A 21,898-nucleotide genomic window follows, 5' to 3' on the forward strand; every position below is an offset into this window, starting at 1 on the left:
AACTCCCGCTCACCGAACCATGTGGGCGCCGTCACAGCGTCTCGGTCAGACGGCGACAAGAGTGAAGGCCGGACAGGAGGCCTGGCACCTGCGCAAAAGCATCCGTTTGAGATCTCATTATGCAAAAAAAAAAAAAGCAAAAAACAAACAAACAAAAAAAAAAAACCCCACAAACCTGCAAAAGAAGCTCAAATCATTTCTGCTGACATTTTCGACTTTGCACCCCAGCATGGAAAGCAAATTACCTGTTTTTCTTTTGATTCCCTCCTGGCTCAGCTTTGCGTGCGCGACCCGGCGGGAACGCAAACAAAAACGTCTTCCTCTCTGCTGTCCCCAAACGCGTGTGAGCAGGTCTCGACACTGCCCTCCTCGCTGTGGCTCTGTGCGAGTCTGCCTACCGTTGTCTTTCACTCTTCCTTCCTTTTTGTCGCTCCTTTCACCAAATAGTGAAAGCCCCGACAGGAACCAGAAGAGCTGACAAAGGCGGAATTCCTCCCTTCTTTTGTTTTTGTTTTTTTGTTGGTGTTCTAAGTGACAGTCACGGGAAATCACAAGAAATCCATATTACAAATGCATTGGGATCTTCGGTGAGCCTCGAGCGAGTCGGTTTAAGCGCAGGTCAAACATTGTCTGTTGGCATTCTGAAAAGAATTTCCAAAGAGGTTGTTCAGCAATTTTTTTTTTTTTTTTTTGGTGCCTGGGGCCCCCTCCCCCCCCGTCTGGCCTTGTCTGCTGCTACTGCCGTCTGTTGCAGGTGTGTGCGCGCGCATGTGTGACAACACAAAGGTCAGCGACACTGTACACTTCCTTATTCGCAGCTCAATACTGAGTGTGAGTGTGTGTGTGTGTGTGTGTGTGTGTGTGTCCCCGTATGCAAAATCGTTTCAACACAAAAACTGACAGGAGTTTCCCACCATAATGCAACACTTGCATCAAAAGGGAGGACATGTTATGTGCAGCTGACATGCGTTCGTTCTCTGGCTGTAATATCAGAGTGGATATAAAAAGTGTACACACCCCTGTTCAAATGCCAGTATTTTCACGACAGGAAAAAAATTCACCATCACGATCGAGCTTTTCAAAACGTTGTCCACTATTAATGTGGTCTACAACCTGGACAACTCAATTGAATTTTGTCCCCCCCCCCCCCTCTCCGAGAAGGCGAAGGGGGATTGAAAACAACTCAAATAAGAAGGTTGCGCAAGTGTGCACACTCTCCTTATGGCTGGAATGTGGCGGTGTTGGGAATGAACCAATCACATTCAAACTCATGTTCAAGGGGAGTTAGCTCACATCCGCCGCCATTGAATGGGCCTCCGCTCAATCTCAAATCAAATTCAGCTGCTCTCGTAGGCTTTTCCTGACATCTTTGTCGTCACATCTTACAGCAGAGGTCATGGTCCGCTGAGCTTCTTATCATCATACAATCCAAGGTATTAAACATACAGACGTATTAACGGAACACAGTGAAAACAAAATAAAACACACATATATGTGTTTTTTTTACATGTACATGTTTAAGGCCAAACATGGGACAAAACATAAGGCAGAAAACATTCAGCCATTTCCAGGGTACAACAAGAATTATATAATATTCCCTCATGTTTTTTTGTTTGTTTTGGTCTGATTATTCACCATATTAGATAAAATTCACAAGAGTGACCTCTTGTATGCCAAATAACGAGACAGCATGGAGGTAGCTCAACTGCTTTGTCCCTTGGTTAAAATGAATAATATCATAATAATAATTTGGAAACAATATTTTTGTATTTTACTGTAAGGCTCGCCTTTTAAAAACCTTGTGGTCCCCATAACGCGGAATAGATCTCCAAATAACACACAGCGCACACCATGACCAAGAGGAATGGGCAAAGTCAGGCCATCCAAGCATGAAGCATCACAATCAAAAAGACTCGCGGCGAAACAATTTCCAAGCGCATCTTTTTATCTTTGCCGTGACATTTGCAAAGATGTTGTCGACTAACAATCACATGATCTCCTGCTGCCGATGACCTACTAACACGCGGCAGAGAGAAAAGTAGCGGCCTTACTATGAGGACCCAAACGCGGCACGTAATATAGGAACTTGGAAACAGACAAAGACACATTTGTCTACTCACCCACGTCATTCTTGTTCCTCTTCACACGGCAGCGAGACCGGCTTTGTGGACTTTTCTGCAGGAAATGATGAATTGAGAATTTGAGATCACGTTGAACTAAACCTCAGGACTCGCAACTTTTGCAACGTTTCACCTCCTTCCGTATATTTCGTCGCCTGAAAGGTCCACTGGTGATGAGATGAGACTGCCGCCCTGCAATTTGCTTTAATTTTCTTCAATTGCCGGGAGATAAGATGCTGCTTCCTGACCGGGTCTTTGGCTGTTCTTCCTCTGGAAAAAAACTCTTATCAAGTTATCTTGTTGTGTAAAGTACACATACATTAGACAAAAGTATTGGGACACCTGAGTTTCACAATTTCATGAATGGTCCCAAAAATAATTTACTTACTATAAAGAACAAATTGGTTCATCAATGCACGCTTGTGACGTATTGATGGCTGAAACATAAAAAACGTTTTTTGGGGGAAAAAAAAAAATGACAAAGACATTTCCTTCCGGAATGCCATTTTTTCGACGTGTCAAATTCACCAATGAGAAAATCCTTTGTAGATTTTGCGTGTTAATATGGCAGAGCAAAAAAAAAAAAAAGCCAGAGGGACAATAATTAACTGCTGTATCCTTTTTATGGGTAGCATAACCAGGTGGTTTGTCTACATATGGCACAGGTGTCAAATTCAAGGCCCGGGGGCCAGATCGGGCCCGCCACATCATTTTATGTGGCCCGCGAAAGCAAATCAAAGATGTCATATTTTGTTCACTATTCATTGGTACCCCACATCATGTTTTTTTTTTTTTAACCCATTCTTAATCCATTTCAAGTGTTGAAAATAACTTCAGTCAGACTTGAATAAGTCTGTTTTGTTATAAATGGATTACCATAATGCTCCTATGCAGAAGGAGCTGGTCAGCTCCAAAGCGAAGGATGGATGTGTACACCGTGCGGATTGATTTTTTTTGTCTTCTTCGCCCTTATTTCCTTGTCCTCTTGGATTTCGGACGACGTCATTTGCCCGAATAGAGCTCTGGAAACACTTTAACCCCAAGAGGTGTGACCAATTACTTTTGCCTCGATTCCTTATTTCTAAAGCTTCCGTATGGAAATAGGCTCAGGCTTGACAGACGACAAAAGAATTGAAGACACTTACAAATTAAGGTTGCAAAACCCCAAAACACTTGAAAAACAGCTGACCTTTTATTGTGGCCCATTGAAAAAAAAAAACAAACGTGATAAAAACAACAAGGTGGTCATCTTAAGAACGATACATGTACAGAAACGATTTAAGTTAGATTGCCGACACGTCCCCAAAACCGCCCCCACCCCCGCCTTTCCTACAACCTTCCTGGCGCGTACCTTATTTTGAGCAAAATACAGGAGCTTCCGGGGATCTGAGGAATGTCTGGGTGCACGTTGATACGCGAGCCGATCAGCAGGCTAGTTCAAGTGATGTCACGGGGGGGCGGGTATTTTGGGATGGAGGTAACAATAAGAGAATCAAGACGTGAACAGCTCCCACTCGCGGTGACGTCATGTCATCATGCAGTGGCGCACCAAATCCGGTCTGTTCCGCTCACATACACATACAGTATAATGATAAATGCACAGTGCAAAAGTGTTGGGACACCATTTGTTGCTTCATTTACGACCCCTGGATTTTCTCCAGCGCGGTTGCCCTCGTTTCCAAACGACCACGCACTCGCCACCGTTTCATTTTGTTTTTAAAGCAGCTAGAATTTAAGGATCCACGTGTGTCATCGCACGAATCGGCCTGCCGATGCGAAATGAAACGCAGGCCATACTGTTTAAGTGTCACGACTAATTCTTAGGATTATCTGGCCGACTAATTTATCGAGTCATTCAAACAGCAAAGGTAATGGTGACCCAAGACTTTTGCACAGTGCTGTACATACAATGACATCGTCGAAAAGTTTCTTCAGTCCGGTAGTTCAATTCAAAAAGTGAAACTTGCCATGACAGATACTTTAAGAAACACTGGACGATATTTTTAAGAAGGCCAATTTCTTGCCGATTTCTGAATGAGAAAAAAAAAAAACAAAAAAAAAACATTTTGGATTGTTTGGTAAATATTCAAAATGTGTTGATGAGAAACGAAAGATACAAATTTCCCTTTTGGGTTGGAACTACTGAATCAAATGAAAGCTCTCCACAATACTTGACGCGAGACGCACCTGTAAATACCATCGACAGACAAACACGTTAAGGTGAGAACATTACAACTTTTCAAGGAAAAAAAACAAAACAAAACAAAAAAAAAAAAACAAACAGCATCAAATGACACAATTTCCGACGAGGGGAAAAAGAGGCAGAAAAAAAAAATAATAATAAAAAAAAAAATCAGTTCAATAGTCCATTTGCTTCCAAGAGTCCAAGCACTGCAACAAAGATCTGGGGTTTCATTTTTCCGTGTACACTGTACACGGATGCACATGACTCGGGACAGTTCGGCCATGTTTGAGGAGATCCTTCTTTTTATGACTTCCAGTCTCGGGCGTCCCGTTCAACAGATGACGATCCTTTGGGTTCAGTGACAAGCGGTGTGTGTGCGTGCGCGTACCGAGGACGACTAACCTGTCTGTGCTGTACAAGGTGGTTGAAGGGGGGGGAACGGGGTTCAGGCGGTGAAAAGTTCCCGCCTCAGCGCGAAACCTGCATCTGCTGCACGCTCTGCGACGGGTTCTGGGCGGTCACCTCGGGCCCGCGGCTGGCCAGCCTGCTGAGGATGTTCCTCTCGGACATTTGCAGCCGCACGGCCACGGGCGGTATCCTGGCGATGGTGGCCGGAAGGCGCGTGACGTCCGCCTTCATGTCGCTCAGCAGCTCCTCCAGCTGTTTGAGAACTGGAAGGTAAAAAAAAAAAAAAAAAGAAAAAAAAAAACAAACAAACAAACAAAAAAAAAAGCAACTCAAGCTTGAGCGTTGTCACTTCCGACGTAGCGTTGTGACTTTGGGCTCGTAAACTTATTTTTAGTCGTGTCAAATGAGCGTTTACCTTTATGCAGAACTGCATTGGCTGGCTTGTTTCCTGACATGGACTCCTTGCTGAGGTGCTGGTGGGACTCGGCCAGACACTCCACCTCGCTGAAGCGCGTGTTGAGCGCCATGGAGGGGTGGGCCGGATCCTCCGTCATGTTGAGGTAGGCCGCCCGGCGTAGCTGCTCCTCAATCACCAACGCTTGCTCCAGTAACTAAGAGAGGACGATATTTGACCAGTCAGCACACCGAGGGCATTCGAGGCATCCATTGAGCTTTCGCATTCACACAGCGGGGGGGCGGGCGTTGAGTTCACCTTGAACCTGCGCGCCAGGAACTTGTTCTTGATCTCCAGGAAGTTCCCCCTGCTCATTTCCCCCTTGAAGGGCTCGTTGAGAATGGCGAACCTGACATCGTTCTGCACGTCCTGCCATCGGGCGTAGCCGTGTCTGAGGAAAAATCACGGTCAAGCCAACAACAACTTTGGTTTGGGAATCGTTGACAAGCGTCTGTGAATGCCCGTCTTTGCTATTGCAAAGTCAACGTGAAAGTAGCTCGCCGACTGAAATGCTATTTGAGATGTAAATGAAACTGGGTGTGTCATGACTGCCAGACACTGCCGTTTTTGACCCTAAGTATCACGTTATGAAGGGAGCACAGCGTAAGAGGTCTCGACGTTCTTGTTATTTGATGTGAAAAGCGCGAAGCCTCATGCAAATGATTCATAGCCTCCAGAAAACTGTAAAAAAAATCAACTTGAGTCAATGTGCAACGATAGGATACTGGATGATCCCAGCCAGGAGCCAGTAGTCATGGCGACGGTGCCAGATCTCAAAGGTCTTCTTCGTGACGGTGGCTGCCCTCTCCTCATTCTGCCAGAGGGAGTGAAGCTCTGCAGGGCAGAAAGGTTATGAGAGAGACAAAAAAAAAGCAAGGAAACGTGTATGTGTGTGGTATTCCCCCCCCACCTGTGAAGCCTCCGTCCGCGATGTTGAACATGAACCTCTGCTTGCTCGCTTTCCTCTTCTCTTCACTCACATTCAACACGGACAGAGCGCCTTCTCTGGTGTTCTCTCCATTCTGAAGTCGGCTCGATTCCTCCGATTTCACGCCGTCTTTATCCTCTTGTTGATCTGTGGGAAATTAGACAGAGGCACGAGCATGAGATCCGGCCTGAGTAGTGTGTCGGACTTTGTCCTGATAAATTTAGATTTGCATCGGAATGGCGGTACTAAATTGACAATATGTTTGGCGCCGAAGTAGAACTGAATGACAGCCTCTCAGAGGTAAATAACTTTTGTAAAATGCGTGTAAGTGAGCATGCGCACCTTTGTCTGTGTCCATCTTTTCATCTTTAGCATCTTCACCTAAAAAACAAAACAAAAAAAGATTCAAAGCACATGCCAATAAAATAAAAGGAGGTGTCAAAAAACAAAACAACAACAACAAAAAAAGCCCGACCTTTAGATCGATCCTCCGCATCCGTTTTGTCCTCAGTTCCTTCACCTTTGACATCAGCAGGAACGGCTTTGTCGCCCTTCTCCTCTCGGTCCTTGCTCAAGTCGGTGCCGTTATTCCCTTCATCGGCACCTCGCGTCTCCTTCTCTTTCTCCTCCTTCCCCGCAAGGTCATCGTCTTTGCTTTCAGAGGCTGGCGACTTGTCGGACTCATCTGGGATTTCGATAATCTAAGGCAAAGAAAATGGTGATGAGTTTGAAATGAGGGTCAATGCCATTAATGTCACCGATGACACGCGTGAGTGAGGAATGACCTCTGGATCGTCTGGCTTTCGGGCTACTTTGGTGTCCTCCGCATCCTTCTTGATGTCCTCTTTGTCCTCTGATCTTGAGAGATCCTCTGTTCACACAAAGTCAGAAAGAGCAACGGCAGCTGCAGCAATGAACCCAACTTTGAAACTCAACTGTATTTCTTGAGCGCTCGAAAAACAAACCACCGCTGTAGACAAATTGCTGCACATGGAGCAAAAATAATCCATACAACAACAAACAATAAATTAATAACAAAGACGGTAGAAGGCGCAAAAACAGCCCAACGAAAAATCACGCTGCGGAGTCATTTCAAGATTTGAAAACAAATAAGAGGATCTTCAAATGAAGTCCAAAATGAGCCAGTGAAGAAATGCCAGGGTAGGATTATGTGCTCCCTCTTACGAGTACCGGTTAAGAGGCAAGTAGCAGCATTCTGGACCAACTGGAAATGCTTCATGGAGGATTGGTTGACTCCAAAGTAAAGCGCATTACACTAACGAAGACCAGATGTGACAAAGACAGGAATGAGTGTTTCAAAGTGAGAAAGGAGAAGGCTGCCTAAAAAGAAAGAAGCTGGCTTTAACAACGGAACCAATTTGCCGGTCCAATTTAAAATCACTGTCCCGTTTAAGACCCGAGTCTGATTGAGGTTAAAGGTTGAGCTTTGGATATGTGTGTACCTGGCACAGGAGTGTTCGGTTGCGTATCCGCGGGCGTCCCGCTTGAAGGGGTCTTGGGATCCTCACCCGCAGCCAAAGCCGCCGCCCTCTTGTTTTCCTCCAGTTCCGCCATCCAGGGCATGGACCACTGACCATTCACATGCTCAAACTCTTGCACCTGCCAAAGCAACACAAGAATCGAGCAATCCATCGTGTCACGACACCTGATGGAGCCGAGTCCGAGCAACGGGAGCAAAGTGGAACCTTTTTCCTGATGAGCGACATGACACCGATGCGAGTGAGCACGTGCTGCCTGGATAGACCCTCTCGTGGGACGCCGTCTGCAAAAGTCTCCGCTCCGTCAGCTCCCGGCTCACACAGGTGCCTCATGAACAGAGACACGTAAGCCCTGTGGGTAAAAAAATAAAAATGGGGGTGTGCACTGAGCACATCAGATGGAATACACTTAAAAATGTGGACAAAATATTAAAAACTGAAATGAATCAACAGCGAAAACTACCCCGAAAAAGGGCAATTCGCAAATAAACACTTATAATTCAGTGGCGAAAGACGTGTACTTTTGACAATTGCGAGCCATTCAACCGACCGCTTGCCACTAATATTCTACAACAGGGATTCTGAACTTACGAGCAGTGGCCTTTTCATTTGAAATGAGTAAGAAATGACATTGACAAAAAAATTGCACTGGAAACGTTTTAGAAAAATGGAAAGTGGTTTTTACTCCATTGGGAAACAAATTGGCAATTTACTTTCAAAAGAGAGCAATTTGCAAATCAAAAACTAGCTAAAACAAACGTCATCCTCTTAAAAAATATGACGTCCATATTAGGTAAGCTTAGACGGAAAAGAACGACATGCCCCGACGACCTCTAACGAGACGAGCTGAGAAGAAAATTATGATGATGAAGAAGCGCACATGTAATCACTTGGAAGAAAAAAAACAAAAAAGAGCCTCACTTGAATTCCTTCTCAGACTTCCCTCGAAGGTCCCTGACAAGCCACTGGTTGTTGAACGCATCCTGTGGAGGCATCCCGTAACGCATCACCACATTCAGGAAAGCCTTCCTCTGCCGTGCGTTGAAGCCCAGAACCTGACAGGTCATTTGCCCAAAATATCCCCGCCGCGCCCAAGTCAGAAGTCATTCATCAACAACTGAAGGTGAAGCCAAGCAGACGGAGACTCACCTCAATGTTTCCTCCCACTCGGGCCAGAAGCGGAGGCAGAGGCTTGTCCCTGTCATTTCTTAACCCTTTGCGGTTCGGTCTGCGGGCGTTTGCTGCGGCGGATAGGACAAAAAACAGTCAGGTGACCTCGCACTCAAAAAAAAAAAAATATATATATATATATATATATATATATATATATTAAAAAAACAAAAACAAAACTATTACTCTGACGTTGAAATGCTAATGCTGGAATTGAATGTGTGTTTGTGCGGGATGTAACAGTTCTGCGGATGCCACATGAAGGATGCTTGACTTACACAACGATAACGGCACCCTCCTGCTGAAGGTGCCCCTCTCTCTGTCTCTCTCTCTCTCTCTTTCTTTCTTTCTTCACACCTTTACATCTACAGCTGCCATTTGGAGCACAAACGCCTTCAGGACACTTACCGCTGAAAGCGGCGCCATTTAATGCAATTTGAGTAAACAGCAAGATCCTCGATTGAGGGCAACAATTGGAGATGCAAAATATATCAAGGAGAAAAATATAGAAATGGCGAAACACTCCAAGTGAACGTTACAACAAAACTCAACTTGAGTACAAAGAACAATTTGGTCTTTTTAAACGTAGGCCATGCGGAAGGAGGCATCTAGCGCTTTCTGTCCCTCGTTCTGTGCACTCGCCACCTCCTTCTCGTCCGGCTGCATGCTCTGGCGCTTTTTTTCATCTTGTCTTGCCTTTGCACCCCCCGAGCAGAAGATACACGGACAACTTCCGCTCTTTTCTGCGCTTAACTTGTAGCCGTCGGAGCTTCCGTCTGAATCGGCACACGTATCTGCAGGGGAGGGGCGGTTGTGAGGCTTGTTAGTAAGGGAAAGAACTGCAGCTTGAAGATGCCTCATCAGAGAAATTGTTTTAGTGTGTTAGGATGGACTGGCGGAGAGTCATTTTTCAATATTCTACAGCGGAACCTCAAAGGCCGTAGATTGGAAACTCAAATATGCCTCTGCACTTGAACTCCACGGGTGTGTAGTGTTGTTTTGTTTTTTTTGCATTTTATGGAATGTCATTGATAGTGTAGTGGCACAGGCAGGCATAGGAGGTTCTTCTTAACACTTGTAGGACAGCTAAGAATACAAAAATGTCACTTTAGCGTCAAAGTGGCATTATGACATTAGAAGCGTCATCAGAGGATGAATAATTGAACAGTGGAATATATATCGAAGGCGGCACGGTGAGGCTAGCGGTTCATCACGCCTGGCCCGTAGTTCTGAAACTTGCTTCGTAGATGCAGTTAAAAGTGAAATGACCATTTTTATTCTTTATTTTTAACATTACGCACAACTTTTAATTTATTGTGCAATAATCTAATTGTAACACTTATTTGTTACATATTTTGATGCATTTTTATGCTTAAGGAAACATTTATGTCTGAATTTTGGGGGGGGGGGGGCCTTGGAACGGATTAGAGCATTTACATGGAAAATGCGTCTCCATTTACAAAATTTTCTAGTTAAGAAATTTCTTCCAGAACCAATTCAATTCGTAAGTCGAGGTACCGCTGTATTTCTATTTACGTTATTCCTTCGGGTCAACTTGTTTTGAGTTTGCGAGTGCAGTGACTCTGTTCAACCTTTGAGGTTCCACTGTGCTTTGCTAAAGCCTACCAAAGACCCGACCCGAGAACAGACAAAAAACTTTTGTGGCACCAAAGGACAACACAGCGTGCGGAAGAGCACCGATGCATTCAGGTTGAGGTGTACCTTCAGAACGCTCGTCAAAGTCCTCGTCGCCCTCCTCCGACGCCACCGAGTAATCGGACTGGTTGTCGGATTGGTCCTCTTGCCAATCTGGTTGGGAGACGGCGAAAGGAAAAACTTCCTTAACTCTTGGTCAGGATCAAAGTCATAGTCAAGGTAAAAAGCGCACGACAAAATGTCTTGAATTCTTTATCAATGCTTGAACATTTTGTACCTTTCAAGCTGCCTTGTCTTTAAAAAAAAAAAAACATGCATAGTTTTAGCAAGTCTTTTTAACTTTGATAAAACAGCAGACTGCTAATTCAAATTGTGAAATGGCAAATATTCAACTAAGCCGAGTCTCTAAAACACCAAACAAACACGACTTTTTTTTCCGTTTGGGCATTTACTCCAGACCCTCGACATCCAGCTTGAGGTCCATGTGCCACTAAGTTCTTTGTCCTCACTCGTAAAACAATTCAGCACAATACTAGGTCGAATACTTCAACATCTACACATTATTTGCACGACAAGTTATGAAGTAGAATTGGATGTCACTCGTAGGACGCGTAGCAGACATTTCTCAAATTAGCTCAGTTTTGGCTCAGCGACCTACAAGCCTGACTACAAAAGCAGCACACGGGCCTTGAGATGGATATTGGGAACACGGAAGAAATGCGTCAACGGCTTACCACGCATGCACTCACAGTGCAAAATGCACACACACACACACACACACACACACACACACACACACACACACACACACACACAAAGGACGTCACAGACACGGCACAGCACAGAAAGAGGTTGCATGATATATGTTTCTGTACCCTGTCTTATACCTCGGTCCTCCTGCGAACCGTCATTGTAGTTAACCGGCTTTCGAGTTCTTTTGCCTTTGCCCAGATTGCGGGCCAGATCCTCTTGCTGCTGCTCATAGTGATGACGAAGCAGCTTCTCCCAGTAGTCGGGGTCCACGCTTTCTTCCTGCTTGATCACCTCCCGCTCCACTTCCTCCTCCTGAAAAGGAAACAAAGATGAACATTTGGGTGCCAATCGTCCCACCGCCGGCGCCGCTTGGGCTTCTGACGCTCCGGCCGCGTGTACCTCATCGTCCTCGTCTTTGACCACGTACTGGGCAACTTTGAAGGAGCTGAGGTATTCGTTCATGCTCTGGATCTCGGTGTCGTCCGTGGCGTCCTGGTTGCGGTCGAGCAAACGGTCAATGGCTTGGTCGTCGTAGTGGATCACGCTGCTGTCGTCTTCCTTGTTGTCTCCTGGAGGCAACGCACAGTATGAAACCCACCCATCCGACGGCAACGCTGAGAGCGTAGTCGAGGTTCTGATGCCCTTTTCATCAACTTCAAGCTCTTTGAAATTTCACAATAATAATGCTCATTTTTTTGTTAGTTTTTGGTGTTATTCCGAACCGAGCATGAATATTCTTGTCAAGGCCAAATTCTCCATGTTTTCATTGATTCTCATGACATGAGGGTGTTTCCCAATGAGGAGCATTTGTTTAGGTCGCGAAGCCTCTCGCAGCTCCGAAAACATGCTTAACCTGCATAACAAGCAAGATTGCAAAGAGTCAACGTCAGCAACCTTCTCCAGCCTCATCCTTAAACAGCTCTTCGGTTCCAAATTTGAGGATATCGTCGAGCTCCTGCTTGGACATGGAACCGGTCTTGGAGCCCAGGCCGGGTCGCACCACCAAGTGGGTGAGCATCATTTTTTTCTTTGCAACCTGATAAAACAAATGACCCATCAGAAGTTTGAACAGTAAATAAGGACTTGGGATTTTTTTTTTTTTTTTTTTAACTCTCCCCCATGCTATTTCACCTGTGTGATTCTCTCCTCCACGGATGCTTTGGTTACAAAGCGATAAATCATCACCTTCCTGTTCTGGCCAATACGGTGAGCTCTGCTGAACGCCTAGACCACACACACACAACATATGAAAAAAAATAATAATAATAATATTAAATTAACCGGGGAATCTGAAGCCAAAGTACATATTTCCGTTATTTCATAGGTAGGTATACCTGGATGTCATTGTGGGGGTTCCAGTCAGAGTCATAGATGATAACGGTGTCGGCAGACGCAAGATTGATGCCCAGCCCTCCTGCTCGAGTTGAGAGGAGGAAAGCAAACTGGGGCGCCCCGGGAGCTGTTGGAATAAAGACCAACACAGAAGTTCAAAACATCCAAAGTGGCCCAAGTGAAGTCGTGAATTCGCCGAGTTTTAAAAGGGTGACCATTAAAGCGGTCGATGGCCTCCTGCCGCATGTTGCCGGTGACCCCGCCGTCAATTCTCTCGTATTTGTAGCCCTCGTTTTCCAGAAAGTCCTCCAGCAGGTCGAGCATTTTGGTCATCTGGGAGAAAACCAGCACTCTGTGACCTCCTTCCTTCAGCTTCTTCATCATCTTGTGCAAGAGCATCAGCTTGCCGGATGCCTTGGTCAGGGCCAAGCCCTCATACATCCCGTTGGGAAGTTTTGGAGCCTCCTGCCGCAGAAAAAGAATAACATGGATGAACGACATGTTCATTGATGTTCAGGCAGTCCCTCTAAGGATTCTAAGAATAAGACGCAGGCCATACGGTAGCGGCAGCAGGAAAAAGGTACGGATGATTGCAGCACTTTTTCAGATCCATCACCACATTGAGCAGAGAGACTTGGTTTCCTCCTCCGCGGGTGTTCAAGGCCTCGAAATTCCGTGTTAAAATAAACTTGTAGTATTTCCTAGATGAAGACAAGACACCGATCAGCTCCAGAAAGGATCGCCCACAAGAAAAAAAGGAAAGCGATTCACGGCTCGACGCTGACTTCTGCATGGGGCTGAGCTCCACTCTGACAATGAGTTCGGTCTTGGACGGCATGTGCTTGAAGACGTCGGCCTTCAGCCTCCTGAGCATGTGCGGTCCCAGCATGTCGTGGAGCTTCTTGATCTGGTCCTCTTTGGCGATGTCGGCAAACTCTTCTAGAAAACCTTCCAAGTTGCTGCGGAGGAAGCGGGAGGGAAAACGACGTTGAGTAAAATGAGGGCAAGCGTGGGCGTCGCCGCCACGCATATGCGGTGCGATCGCGGCGAGGGATGTACTGACTTGAATCTCTCTGGCGTCAGGAAGTTCAGCAAGTGGAAGAGCTCCTCCAGGTTGTTCTGAAGAGGCGTGCCGGTCAGCAGCAGCTTGTGTTGCAGCGGGTAGTTGTTCAACACTCGGAAGAACTGACAAGAGGGGAAGGAATTTGGCAGTAATTACAAATGGACCATCAAAGACTGCCGTTTCTCTCAAGCGATACAATGCGCAAATACAATCACAATGTAGTAGCTCCACCAAGAGGGCAATTTGTATTCCCCTTTTCCAGAGGCAAATATAGACGCAGGCATGGGCCAATTAGTGGTTAACCATGGTTTAAAAAAAAAAAAAAAGTCAAGGTTTCAATAACCAGTAAGACTGACTTTTACATTTTTTGGACGGGACTTCTAAGCAAGGCACAATATGATTGTCTGCTTGCAGAGTTGAGTAAGCAAGCCGGCTCTTTAAAGTTAATTGCCTCCAATTATTATTCTTTTGTTTTTTTTTGCTCCTTCTTGGCAAGCAGACTGATGAGCAGTTACACACAGAGGAGGAGAGATGGAGCGTGATGAAACTGCAAACAAGGATGCCTTTTTGCTCCTTTTATTGATGTACATTGTCCTAAAAATTTTAGAAATATATATATATATATTTTTTTAAATGCCAGCAGGTACTAGTTAGCCCCAAGCAGCCCACAGGTCTGTTCGAAAAAAATAGCCCACCAATGATGGAACACTGTGACTTATTAATGAAGAAGAATTAAAACAGGAGAAGAATGTTACCATTTATTAATGCATTTAACCTTAAATTCTCACACATTTCTTCTGTCCCAAATTTTCTATCCATCCACCCATTATCTGAACCGCTCATAATCAGCAGTCTTCAGGTAGTATCACTCTAAATTTTGTTTCAAAATAAAATAAATTATGCCCAATGGAAACTTTTTTTTTAATTCACTGCCCCCCCCAAAAAGGTAATTTTATAGCTGTAATTTTAATACAGTGATATTGTCTTGATATTGATGTTATTTTGATTTTGATGTAATTTTAATCCTGCGATATGTTTGCCCACGGTTATCATACTGTCAGAATCTAATAATCGGCTCATGCCTACATCGATGCAATAACTAAACCGGTCTAATCGTGTGTTGTCACCTTGGACTGGTTGTTTTTCAGCCTGTGAGCCTCGTCCACAACCAGACAGGCCCATTCAATAGAGCCCAGCACAGCCTGGTCAATGGTAATCAGCTCATAGGACGTCAGCAGGACATGAAACTTAACCGTCGAGTCTTTCTGCAGAGCGGACATAAGCGTGAAGGGAGAGAAAGCAGAACTTTTCGGCCCGGGAGCCACAGCGAATGCTTTCAATGTGACGACTTGACATATCGTCATTTGGTTTCTTTCTCACCTTCATCTTGGATGCTTTTTTCCCACCTCGGATGGCATTCCCTTCGAAAGAAAACTCGTTCTCTCGGATGACGGCTCTGCTGTCCTTGTCGCCGACGTACGTGACCACGTACATGTCCGGGGCCCACATCTCGAACTCTCGCTCCCAGTTGATGATGGTGGAGAGAGGGGCGCTCACCAGAAAGGGACCTTTGGAGTGACCCTAGGGGGGGAGGCGGGGAAGGGGGACAGTTGTCAACATTTACAATTCGACCTGGCAAACAAATGTCTTGACCTGCCTTTAGGATAAAGCTCCTGACTTTGAGCTTCTCCCCTTCAAAGGGCAATGTTGCTGTACGTCCCATGTCGGATATCCTCAACTGACACCGATTGACAGAGGGGAGTCGACCGGACAAAATAGAACTTGTACTGTAATTCCGTACAGTGTTACCTTGACTTACTTCATTCTATGAATCCACTCCAGGCCCACAAAACCACCACAATTCTGTTAGGTGCGTGTGCCACAGTGACTCTTCATTTTGCTTCATGTCACTGCAGTTAACTTGTAAGTTGCGGCACTCGTAACTCACGGTAACACCGTACTAATAGTAAATATGTTTCTCACCACCCTCCCCACTCCTCACCTCCTTGTAAAGGGAGTAGAGGAAGACAGCGGTCTGGACTGTCTTGCCTAAGCCCATTTCATCGGCAAGGATGGTGTCGGTGGCCTGAGCCCAAGAAAACCTGAGCCAGTTCAAGCCCTCCAGCTGGTAGGGGTGAAGCGTACCCCCGGTGCTGTCCAGGTAGTCAGGCTGACGGTCAAACTTGATGGTGGGCTGTAAGAGGACACAGAGAGACGAATGAACGCCACTCGCCTTCTGGCTCCTGATTCCGAACTCGACAGCATCTCATTGTTGAGCAGCCGATGCTACGAATGTTCACACGTGCAATTCACGACGCAAGACGTGTTGAATGGAAAGGTTGGAATACTTACGTCGACCACTGGATTAGCAGGTGGACGCTCCGTCTTCTTAACTTTGACAGGTTTCTTCAGCTTCTTACCGGGTCTGCCCTCATCACCAATCATTAGCTCTCTAGTTTGTTTGTTTTTTTTTGGGGGGGGGGGGAAGTGCGTTCAATGGCACTTGCGTTGTAGTTAAGAGAGCACTCCCGAGTCCTGCGAGGTGCGCGAGCTTCTGCGTACCTGTGATTCCAGTAGGTCTGCTTGTAAAGGTCAAACTCGGGGATGTCCATGTCTTCGCTCTCCCACGTCGACTGGTCGTAGGCCAGATCTCGCCATTTGATCAGGTAGTGCACGTTGCCCTTCCTGTCCACACTGAAATGGAATGAGGTGGATCATCCGTACGCTTGCGGGCGCGATCATGACATCAGATGAACAGCTTGACGGATTTCACAATTTATTTTTGGGGGGTGGGGCCTGAGTGGTTTTCTTCCGTTTCTATAACTAAACATGATAGGTCCCAAATGAGTTCAGTATATTTTGAGAAAATTTAAACTTTCTCCCTGGTTTTGGAACTTTTATTCCCCCCGTTGTCAAAAGTCACAAGCACGCATTTAGCAAAACTTTTAAAACAAATAATCATGGCAGTTTAATGGCAATTTGAACTCTAAATGAATGGAACTTTCGATCTATCAAATGATACTTTTTAAAGGGGGTATTTTACAGCTGTAATTTGATGCTCATGTTGGCATCACAATTCTCTAAAATCGAGAAAAAAAATGATCACAATGAAGCAAAATCCATGAGAGAGTGTCATGAAAAGGATTTCACACATTAACTTCACGGCCCAAGCGTTCACCTGTGGTTGAGGATGCGGTGTATCATAAGCCACTCCATCTTGACTCCGTAGCGGTAGAACTCCGCCTCCATATGGACAAAGAGCGGATCCTTGTTCTTCCTCTTGGTGCTCTTATCATCGTCGCCCTCGCCGCCAAAGTCCACAGGCGGCGGCTCGTCCATGTCGGTCTTCCTCTGGTAGTTGCGGAACATCACCTGGCAGTTCAACTCCAACTAGTGACCACAGACGAGGCGAGGTTGGAAGGCGTGTAGGGTTCAGTCACAACGAGAATTCTCCACCGCCGTCGGGTTCGGCTTTCACCTGTAACTCCAGCACCCAGGAGCAGTGCCAATAGGACATGTTGCACCATTTGACAAAGAACTCCCGCTCCCGGCGGCCAACCAATGGCGGGGGATCGGGAGCGTCAGCCGGCAGGTCGGCAGGCCGGGGAACCGGCGTAGGGGCGGGTAGCTCTCCCCAATGCCACGTTAAAACCTTCTGGACTTTACCCTTCATCGGTGGACACTGTCAAGAAGAGGATAGTGAGTCAGTGTTGCTTTTGTTGTATCGAATCAAGAGGACACTTGATCGGGTACCTTGCAGCGAGGGCAGATCCACTCGCCGTTGGGGATCTCGGGGAGGGGCGGGTTGAGACAGTGGATGTGATAGGACGAGGGGCAAGTGTCGCAGCAGAGAAGCTCCCCTCCGTCCTTGCACACCCTGCAGTACTCGATGTGATGGTCGTCCTCTTCCTCTGCGCCGTCGTCCTGCCTGTCGTCCTCGTCTTCCACTTCGCCGTCAGAGAGGTCTTCCCTGGCTTCCCACTGGATGCCCTCCTTTTCCTGGTATCACAGTAAAGGGCCGAGATGGGGGCATATGAGGAAGAAGCTGCTTCTGGTAAAGTCCAGCTTCTCCTTTCTCAACAGACAGTCATCCGTGCCTTGGTTACAGATTGACTGGATTATTGTAATGCACTTTTATGTTGGAGTCGGCCCATCCTCCTTTGAGTATCTCCAGTAGATCCAAAATACTGCTGCTTGCCTCCTAACTGGACCTCAGAGGGAAGCAGCGCACAACTCTGATTCAGGCCTCCCGTTGCCGGTCCCTCCTCTTTGGAATGACCTTCCGTAAAACTTTAGGCAAGGCGCCCTCTGTCCATCTTTATGCTTTGGCATTTGACAGAGCATGAGACTTTGCATGCTTTTAGAGTTGTAGTGTCTTTAGTGTTTTTATGGTTTTAATTAATTTTTTTAAATGTCTGCTTTTTACTTTCGGTACAGCACTCAGTATGCTATAAGTTGAGAAAGACTGGCAGGAAGGGAAGGTGTAGAGAGGTAACTTGGTAGTGGATCGATAGGATGGACAGATAACCGTTACCATATAGGTAGGTAAAAAGATACAAAGGGAAGTCGGTCAATATTAAGCTAAACTGGTGTAAAAAGACGACAGTACTCACGCAGTGTGGGCAGCTCCACTTGCCCTCGGGTGCCTTCTCCATGTCAGGGTCCAAGCAGACCATGTGATAAGCCCTGGGGCAGGTGTCGCACAGAATGATCTCGCCGCCCTGCTGGCACACCTCACAGTAGTCCTGGTGGTCCGTCTCGTAGCCGTCGCCATCCTCCGTCTCCACTGGGAGAGGAAGTGAGTGGACACGTGAGCTGGGATTCTGAGTCTAGAACAAAAGACAGAAGGGAGTTTCACACCGCACCTTTCTTCTTTTTCTTCGCGCTCTTGGATTTCTTCTTGTTGCGGCTAGCGCGGGTGGAGCCCTCTGACACGGAGAAGCCGCTTTCGTCAAAGTCACTGTCCACATCCTCGTCGCTCTGAGCGGGAGAGCAGCGGCCGGTTCGAACACTGACAACGTCGGCGAAAGATAGCAAGGCAAAAAGTGGCAAGATATCTTACAGAGGAGCGCTTCCTCTTGCTGTTCAGGCCTCCCAGTTTGATCTTGAGCGGAGCCACCTTCTTGGGTTTGGGCTTTGGCGGAACTTTAGGCTTGGACTTTTTACGAGCGTTCGGGCCTGCGAAGTGAAGAGACGTTAATTCGAGAGAGTGACAAACTATCTGTGTTTGGAATTACCGTACTCCCTTTCCATTTCACAAGTCAACAACATAAAAATCCTTACCGGTATAAAAGGATAAGGGAGTAGGGAATAATCGAATGACTTTGAAGCTAGCCCAGGACGTTTTTTTCATATGCCGGTAGTTACCTTTGCCTTCTTTGGTTTTGGCCTTGCGCAGCGGAGGTGGCGGCGGGGTTGCCGCCGGAGCAGCCGGCGGCGTCTGAGCGGCGGGGGGTACGGGACCACCGTCGGCCCCTCCATCTGCCCCGGCAACCACCATGTTCTCCACAGCTGCGGCCACATTGGCAGCTGCCAAGGCCGCATTGGCGGACGCCGAGCCCTGCAAGGGAGACAAGCCCGTCAGGAACGAGGAGTGCTCCATTCTTATGTCATTCTAATGGATTCAACGTCATACCTTATGGGGGTTGTTTGTGCTAAACTCTCTCCACTTGGCCATCATTAAAGTCATCATCTTGGACACAGCGATTTTGGGGTTCTTGGCTGCGATCAAGGGCCTGAGGGAAACAACAAATGTCAAGCTGACAGTTATTTCAACTAACAACGACATGTATGACTCCGCCCCCCCCATCCTACATTAAAAAAAAAAAGTGCATCACATTTGTAAAAGTTTTCACACCTGACAAACTGACTGAAGGCCTTGTAGTTGGTGAGTGAGTTGTAGTCTTCCTGAGTAAAGATGTGGTCGATGTCTTTCATGCCCCAGGCCTCCAGCATCTGGGAGGAGCTTTTCGGCTAAGGTGGAGGATTGGGGGGGGGGGGGTGAAAACATGAATCCCAGTGGGAATTAACAGCCCCTCCCAGCACCCAAAATCTGACAATCATCAGTTTTTACCTGGCAGTCGTCATCGTCATCTTCGTCATCATCCGGCTCTGGATCTTTGCGCTTGCTCTTGGACGAGCCCCCTTTCTCCGCAGACGCACTGGATTTCTTCTTGTCTTTGGTCGAGCTGGAGCGTTTTTTCTTTTTCCTTCCCGGGGCGTAATCGCTTCCGTCACTGTCCGAGCGCAGGCCTCCCTCATCCGGGTCCCTCTCTGTTCCCTCGCCTTCGATTAAGTGCTCGGGAGAGCTCAGCGGCAACTCCTGTTTGCGTTGAAACGGTATTGAAAATATACAATCAATGATGTCAAAACAAGTGGCACAGATTTCACACCGAGTTGGTCAATTTGTGAGTAAATTGAGATGGGAACATCATTTTGGCACTATTCATACTTTCGGTGACATTTTTCCGATGTAAAATCGGTCCCTTGTCTCAATAAAGTTTTGGACACACAGGAAAATGTTAATGGAAACAAGGTCAGTATTGGGTGATGGGAGGCGTGGGTGACCTAAAGTTTAAAAGGACCAAACAAACAAAACAAAATATGTTTCTCATTTAATATGATGTAGTTTTCACAGACTTGTTGGTGGATTTCCAATTGAAATAAAGGTCAAATCTAACTGATTAGTCATGAGTGAGGGTAATTTATGTCATTCTCATTCAGTTAAAATAATCGAATTGTTTTAGTGTGATAAAAAACTGCAAGCGACTATTGCACCCCATTTGTACTACAGGTTTAGACATTTTTGTTGGGTAGTGTGCCCTAAGATTTTTCAAACATAAAATATGTGCCTTGAAGACTCAATGACGGTCGGCAAACATGGTCCTCAAATATTTCCTCCTATCTCGCTAGTGTCAGTACACTTAGGGGATACATCTAAGGGGGAGGGGGGGGGGCTGTGTGAATCATGAAATCATGAGACATCCAATTCACCTCTCTGACGACTCTTTGCCTCTTGTTGCTTCTGCTCTCCCTGCTGCTCTTCTTGGCCTTCTTCTTCTTCTTGGACTTGGGAACCTCGTCCAAGTCGGACATGATCTCCTCCGGCTCGTCTGCAGGTGACACAAAATGCTTGTCCCTCGTTTCACTCCCACGTTTACCCTCTATTGGGGGGGGGGGGGGTTGTGGCGCAGGCGCAGACATGCACGCCCCTGCAGGCTCGAGAGAGTGGAGAAAGAGGAAGGAGGAGGGGGTGCGCGTGCACAGAGTGGCGTGCACACACAAATCCGCGTGCACGCCAACCGTGTGGCACAAAACACTAGGGTTGAACAACTTGTGAGCTTTTAGTTATTTTCTGCACAACTTTGACACACGGCGGTGGTTTCCCCCTTTGGCGAAAGCGCGCGTCAAAATTGTAAATAAGGGAAAGGAGGAGCGAACACCTGCACGTGAAGTTAGCTTCACTAACCTGTCGTGACCGAGACGACGCGGAGCTAGCTCGGGCTAACGTTAGCCTCGCTTTGGCGGCAGCCCCCCACCCCTAACAAATACGCACCCGTGGTCAAAACCAACAAAAAGAAGGCGAACGGCGTTGGGGGTGGGGGGAGGTCGTAGCTTACCGTGGAGTAGCGAGTGCTCTTCGGCGGCCCCGAAGTCGTCCCTGTCATCGTCGCTGCCTGACATGTCTCCAGTGCGTCCCACACCCCCTCCCCAACTCCTTGCTCAAATTAATCCCTCCTAAAGCTCTCGCTCCTCGCTCGGTCGACGAGGGAGGAGGGGAAAATGACGTGGGACTACTGGAGAGTGGACCGAGGCTGGTGTACTGTCCAAGGGGGAAGGGTGGGGGCGGGCGGCTACTGGGGGAAAAAAATGTCACTGTGTTTACAATATCAAACAAGTTCGCTAATTAGGTATAGACACACACTACACACTTGACACCCACAAGTTGGAAAGCAGCAATGGAAAGTTTAAACTGAAAAGGGCCTACCTTGATACCTTGGAAACTTGCTGGGGCGTGCGTGTGCCCCAGGTTGTAGCGAGCTCTCCCTTCCGTGCCGATTACCACAACCGGGCTCGTTTTAGTTAATTTAGCGTTCATTCATTAAGGGAGGAAAAAAAAACGAAAACACGATCTGCTGTGCTCTCCCCCCAGCCTCAGAGCTTAGCTAACATCCTCGCGAGCACACAAAGGGGGCCAGACATCCCATAATAATCCCCCCTCCCCTCCCACACGCGCGCAGGACTCTGCATGGTTACCTCGCAACGGACAGACCATAATACTCACAGGGCCCAGGCTCCCCCCCCCCCCCCCCCCCCCCCCCCCCACGCGC

The 21,898-nt window shown here is 47.0% G+C and overlaps 1 protein-coding gene and 1 long non-coding RNA gene across 12 annotated transcripts in view; both read right to left on the bottom strand.

The window, feature by feature from the left end:
- The window catches only part of LOC109515385 (uncharacterized), a 2,904-nt gene extending 314 nt beyond the window's left edge, over window positions 1–2,590 (bottom strand). The window contains exon 1 of the long non-coding RNA XR_002168177.1: window positions 2,223–2,590. This is a non-coding gene — a long non-coding RNA (uncharacterized LOC109515385). The remainder of the gene's footprint in view (window positions 1–2,222) is intronic.
- A 709-nt stretch (window positions 2,591–3,299) lies between these two features.
- On the bottom strand, window positions 3,300–21,836 carry chd4b (chromodomain helicase DNA binding protein 4b). Of its 11 annotated transcripts, none has more exons than XM_019869139.1 (40): window positions 21,556–21,836; window positions 21,188–21,424; window positions 20,562–20,680; window positions 19,642–19,890; window positions 19,426–19,541; window positions 19,204–19,303; window positions 18,936–19,128; window positions 18,631–18,746; window positions 18,434–18,548; window positions 18,182–18,354; window positions 17,322–17,567; window positions 17,047–17,250; window positions 16,747–16,958; window positions 16,131–16,262; window positions 15,921–16,020; window positions 15,571–15,762; window positions 14,949–15,149; window positions 14,696–14,833; window positions 13,569–13,690; window positions 13,291–13,464; window positions 13,065–13,206; window positions 12,721–12,970; window positions 12,508–12,632; window positions 12,305–12,397; window positions 12,068–12,209; window positions 11,573–11,742; window positions 11,308–11,482; window positions 10,487–10,573; window positions 8,744–8,835; window positions 8,516–8,649; window positions 7,802–7,946; window positions 7,559–7,715; window positions 6,881–6,966; window positions 6,571–6,796; window positions 6,438–6,476; window positions 6,078–6,242; window positions 5,893–6,001; window positions 5,426–5,558; window positions 5,129–5,324; window positions 3,300–4,965 (listed from the first exon to the last, which is right to left on the bottom strand). In XM_019869139.1, the coding sequence occupies exons 2-40, from the start codon at window positions 21,249–21,251 to the stop codon at window positions 4,751–4,753; spliced, it is 5,847 nt and encodes a 1,948-aa protein (XP_019724698.1). In that variant the 5' UTR covers window positions 21,252–21,424; window positions 21,556–21,836; the 3' UTR covers window positions 3,300–4,750. The 11 variants fall into 11 exon arrangements, with proteins under 11 accessions (XP_019724698.1, XP_019724694.1, XP_019724697.1 ...); XM_019869135.1 differs by having other exon boundaries at window positions 11,296–11,482; XM_019869138.1 differs by having other exon boundaries at window positions 11,308–11,485.
- Between the last annotated feature and the right edge of the window lie 62 nt (window positions 21,837–21,898).

Source organism: Hippocampus comes, unplaced genomic scaffold, assembly GCF_001891065.2.
Source record: "Hippocampus comes isolate QL1 unplaced genomic scaffold, H_comes_QL1_v1.1 scaffold67, whole genome shotgun sequence".
In the NCBI taxonomy this organism is placed as follows: Eukaryota; Metazoa; Chordata; class Actinopteri; order Syngnathiformes; family Syngnathidae; genus Hippocampus; species Hippocampus comes.

Coding starts and splice junctions, on each gene's coding strand:
- chd4b (XM_019869134.1), bottom strand. CDS start 21,251: ATGTCAGGCAGCGACGATGACAGGGACGACTTCGGGGCCGCCGAAGAG. Junction 19,542..19,641: donor ATGACGATGACGACTGCCAG/GTAAAAACTGAT, acceptor CCTCCACCTTAG/CCGAAAAGCTCCTCCCAGAT. Junction 13,207..13,290: donor GAGCTCAGCCCCATGCAGAA/GTCAGCGTCGAG, acceptor GTCTTCATCTAG/GAAATACTACAAGTTTATTT.